Genomic DNA, 4,473 nt, shown 5'->3' with positions numbered 1-4,473 from the left:
GACGTGAAGCCATTCCATAGGGCTGGAGTTGGTTCCCGGGGGCAGGAGTTCGTTCCCGGGATGTCACTCCCAGCAGGCCACGAGGCCATTCCCGGGAGCTGGAGTTTGTTCCCGAGGGGCTGAAGCCCGTTCCCGGGGGTGCAGGAGTTTGTTCCCGGGGAGCAGGAGCCATTCCCGGGGGCAGCAGCCGATTCCCGAGGGCAGGACGTGATTCCCAGCGGGCTACGCCGCCATTCCCGGGGTCTCTCCCCCCATCCCGTTCCAGCCCCTCCTCCCGGTCACTCGCGGGGCCGTCCCGGGGGCGGATTTGGGGGCAGATCCCAGGAAATCGGCTCATGCCAGCCCGACGCCAGCGGCCGGCGGCTCGGTGAGGCCATTCCCGGCGGGATGAGGCTGCCGCTGGCCCTGTGGCTGCCGCTGGCCCTGGCCGTGGCCGCGGTGGCCGCGGGGCAGTCCCCGCTCCAGCGGCGCGTGGTCCGGGACGTGCTGGAATATTTCCACGGGCGCAGCAATGTGCACTTCCTCTTCAGGGAGAGGGAGCTGGACGGGGTCATCGAGAGGGTGAGCAGCGGCAGCGGGGCTGGGATGGCCACGGGAACGGGGAGGGGGCCGGGAGGGGGCTGGAGTGTCCCAGAGGGAATGGGGAGGGAGCGGGCAGTTAGGGGGGGTCACGGAGTGGGGGAGCAGGGATTGGGATTAGGATCTGGATCTGGTGCTCAGGATGGGCACAGGAACGGGGAGAGGGTTGGGGAGGCAGTTGGGATGTCCTGGAAGGAATGGGGAGAGGGTTGGGGTGACCCAGAGGGCGTGGGGAGGTGTTTGGGGTGTCCCGGACGGAGCAGTCGGTGGAGAGGATCATGGAGTGGGTGAGTAACGGGATTCAGGATCTGGGATTCAGGGTTTGGGATGGCCACGGGAACAGAGGGGATGGTGTGGTGTCTCAGGGTGTCCTGGAAGGGAGCAGGTGGTGGAGAGGATCACTGAGGGGTTGAGCAATGAGATTTGGGATTGGGATTCAGGGTGAAGGATCCAGGATGGCCGTGGGAGTGGGGAGGGTGTTGGGGTGTCCCAGAGGGAATGGGGAAGGGGTTGGAGTGCCCCCCAGGGAGTGGGAGTTGGATGGGGGTGGGCACCAGGATTCAGGATTCAGAGTTTGGGATTGGGATCTGGGCTGGCCGTGGGAATGACGAGGGGGTCAGGGGAGTAGGCATCCCAGAGGGAACAGGTGGGCAGTGGGTGCCAGGGTGTCCTGGGGTGCCCGGGATTGGCCCCGCTGGCCAGGCCTGGCTGAGCTCAGTTACTCATTAACAGATCCGGGTCCATCCCGGTGCCCCCTGGAGCACCACCCAAGTCCAGGGTGCTCTGGGCACCCACACTTTGGGCCACTCACCCACCTTGGAGCCACTCTGGAGTCATTCCTGGGGCTGGATTTTCCTGGGAGTCTGCAGGATTTGGGGTCCCTTTGGAGTTTGGGGTCCCTCCCTGGGGTTGGGATCTGTGGGGCTCAGGGTCCCTCCTGGGATTTGGGGTCTCTCTGGGGGCTTTGGGTTGCTCCCAGGGTTGGGATTCCTCCGGGGGCCGGATTTCTGTGGGAGACTATGCTGTTTGAGGTCCCTCTGGGGGTTGGGATCCTTCCCGGGGGCTTTGGGGTCCCTCCCATGCCCTCCCCACCGTGTTCCCGCAGGAGGATCCCTCGGGAACGTTCGTGCAGCTGCGCCTGGGCCTGGCACAGACGTCATGTCGGAAGCGAGGGCCGCAGCGGCAGTGCCGCGTGGTGGAGAACCGGGTGAGGGGACACGTCCTGGGCTGTCCCCCTGCCCCGAGACACAGCCCAGGGCGTTCCCATTCCTTGGTGCACGTCCCACACCACGGGATGTGTCCCCCTCCCTTGGGCCATGTCCCTTGAGTGTCCCCATCTTCCCTCAGTCACATCCCAGGTATCCCCCAACCTCCCCCAACCTCCCTTAGGACATTTTCCAAGCGTTCCCCTCCCTTGGGCCACATTCCCCGTCCCCTGGGACACATCCTGGGGTGTCCCCATTCCTTGGGCCATGTGCTGGAGCGTCCCCCTTCCCTTAGGGCACATCCCAGGGTGTCCCTTCCCTTGGGCCCTATCCTGGGTGTGACACAGTCCCTCGAGCACCTCCGGGCTCCCCGTTCCCCCCACCTGCACGTGCCAGGCTGGGATGGAGGGGGTGAGGGTGGGTGCCAGGGGCTGGGACGCCCCAGGGAGGGTGACATCCCGCCGTGTCCCCAGCGGAAGCCAACCTGCCTGGCCTGCTACAAGTTCGACACCAGCGACGTCCCCAAGGTGCTGGACAAGTACCACAACTGCGGCCCTGCCCATCACCTGGCGGCCAAGGTGAGGTGCCCCGTCCCCTCAGTGCCCCCCTGTGCCCCCCCAGCGTCCCCACACGGTGCCAGCCCCTGCTGTGCCCGCAGGAGATCCGGCAGCGGGACGAGGCCGAGTGCCGGGCGGTGGAGGAGGCCGGGAAAGGAGGGGACGCGCTGTACCTGCCCGGAATGTTCGCCTTCTCCAGGGGGCTGCCGGCATAGGTGGGGATGGGGACACCCCAGGGACACCCTGGGACAGGGACATACCTGAGAAACCCCTGGGATGGGGACACCCCTGGGACACCCTGGGACAGGGACATACCTGAGAACACCCTGGGATGGGGACACCCTGGGACAGGGACATACCTGAGAACACCCTGGGATGGGGACATACCTGAGAACACCCTGGGATGGGGACACCCCGGGGACACCCTGGGACAGGGACATACCTGAGAACCCCCTGGGATGGGGACATACCTGAGAAACCCCTGGGATGGGGACACCCCTGGGACACCCTGGGACAGGGACATACCTGAGAACCCCCTGGGATGGGGACACGGGAATACACCTGGAGAACACCCTGAGATAGGGATATGGGAATACACCTGGAGAACACCCTGGGATGGGGACATGGGGAAACCCCAGGACAGGAGCACAACCGGGAGAACCCGCTGGGATAGGGACACCCCCTGGGACAGGGCCGTGGGTGGGAGAAGTCCCTGGGATGGGGACAGGGGACACACCTGGAGAAACCCCCTGGGATGGGGACAGGGGACACACCTGGAGAAACCCCCTGGGGTGGGGACACGGGGACACAGCTGGAGAACCCCCCAGGACAGGGATGTGGCCGAGAACCTCCTGGGCTGGGGACACAGGGACAGGGGTGTCCCGTCCCAGCCCTCCCTCCCCATGTCCCCTCTCCAGGCACCACGGCACCGACGGATGCTGCCATGGGGGTCCCGGACCCCCCCGCTTGTCACCCCCCAGCACCGCATGACCAAGGAGGGTCTGGGGTGTGTCCCCCCCTCCTGCCTGTCCCCGCTCCCCAGTAAACCCAGTGCTGGCTCCGCTGTCCCGGCTCTTATTCCTCACGGGAACTGGGAGGGAACTGGGAGGGAACTGGGCTCCCTGTCACCACCCTCTGTGCCACCCCCTGCCCATTTTCCCCAGGGATGGGAGGGGACTCCGTGGGCCTGGGCTGAGCAGTGGGTACAAGGGAGTCCCCCTGAGGCCACAGGACACAGGGACACCAGAGGGTGGGATGTGTTTACTGCACTGACACCATGTCCCCTGTGCCCAGGATGTCCCCCCAACATCCCCCGGTCCCCACGATGTCCCACAGCCAAGGCCAGGCTCCCTTGCTGCGTCCTCTGCTGATTCTGTGCCAGGCTGGGGTGGCTCTAGGGGTCTCCCAGCCCTGGTTTTGGGATCCCATGGCTCAGAAGCTGAAAGTGCCAGGCTGTGGTGGCTCTAGGTGGTCTCATGGTCCTGGTGTGGGCTGTGGTGGCTCTGGGGGTCTTCCAGTCCCATTTTTGGGCCCCCCCAGCTCAGAATCCAAAGGTGCCAGACTGGTGGTGGCTCTGGATGGTCTCCTAGTCCCAGTGTTGGCTGTAATGGCTCTGAGTGGTCTGGTCCTGTTGTGGACTGTGGTGGCTCTGGGTGGCCCCCCTGCCCTGTTTGGGACCCCTCAGCTCAGAACCCCAAGGTGCCAGGCTGTGGTGCTCTGGGTGGTTTTCTGGTGTGAGCTGTGATGACTCTGGGGGTCCCACAGTCCTGTTTCTGGAGTCCCATGACCCAGAGTGGTCTGCGGTGACTCTGGGTGGTCTCGTGGTCCCAGTACTAGCTATGGTAGCTCTGGGTGCCCCACCAGCCCCCTTTGGAGCTCCTCAGCCCTATTTTGGGACCTCCCCAGTCCTGTTTTGGGGCCCCTTAGCTCAGAACTCTGGGCTGTGCTGTCTCTGGGTGACCTTCAGCCCCATTTGGGAGTCCCCCAGCTCAGATCTCAAAGGTTCTGGGCTGTGGTGGCTCTGGGTGGTCTCATGGGCTCAGTGCTGGTTGTGACATCTCTGGGTGCCCGCCAGCCCCATCTGGAGCTCCTTCAGCCCCTTTTGGACCTCCCAGTCCCATTTGGTGCCCCCT

At 65.1% G+C, this 4,473-nt stretch overlaps 2 protein-coding genes across 2 annotated transcripts in view; one reads left to right on the top strand and one right to left on the bottom strand.

The window, feature by feature from the left end:
• ZNF467 (zinc finger protein 467) overlaps positions 1–4,473 on the bottom strand; it is a 29,647-nt gene that overhangs the window by 19,008 nt on the left and 6,166 nt on the right. The window lies entirely within an intron of this gene.
• On the top strand, positions 66–3,405 carry RARRES2 (retinoic acid receptor responder 2). Its single transcript, XM_027909476.1, has 5 exons — positions 66–561; positions 1,685–1,786; positions 2,258–2,362; positions 2,443–2,556; positions 3,259–3,405. The coding sequence occupies exons 1-4, from the start codon at positions 388–390 to the stop codon at positions 2,554–2,556; spliced, it is 495 nt and encodes a 164-aa protein (XP_027765277.1). The 5' UTR covers positions 66–387; the 3' UTR covers positions 3,259–3,405.

The sequence above is a fragment of the Empidonax traillii genome, unplaced genomic scaffold, assembly GCF_003031625.1.
Source record: "Empidonax traillii isolate 1590-97213 ecotype Southwest subspecies unplaced genomic scaffold, ASM303162v1 scaffold2154:size52461, whole genome shotgun sequence".
Classification (NCBI taxonomy): Eukaryota; Metazoa; Chordata; class Aves; order Passeriformes; family Tyrannidae; genus Empidonax; species Empidonax traillii.
Note: the sequence above shows the minus strand (reverse complement) of the source record. Positions and strands in the feature narration are given on the sequence as shown.

What these genes read in the sequence shown, in the direction of transcription:
- RARRES2 (XM_027909476.1), top strand. Translation starts at nt 388, where the DNA reads ATGAGGCTGCCGCTGGCCCTGTGGCTGCCGCTGGCCCTGGCCGTGGCC. An exon ending in TGGACGGGGTCATCGAGAGG is followed by an intron (nt 562 to 1,684) that starts GTGAGCAGCGGC and finishes GTGTTCCCGCAG; the next exon opens with GAGGATCCCTCGGGAACGTT. An exon ending in GCCGCGTGGTGGAGAACCGG is followed by an intron (nt 1,787 to 2,257) that starts GTGAGGGGACAC and finishes CCGTGTCCCCAG; the next exon opens with CGGAAGCCAACCTGCCTGGC.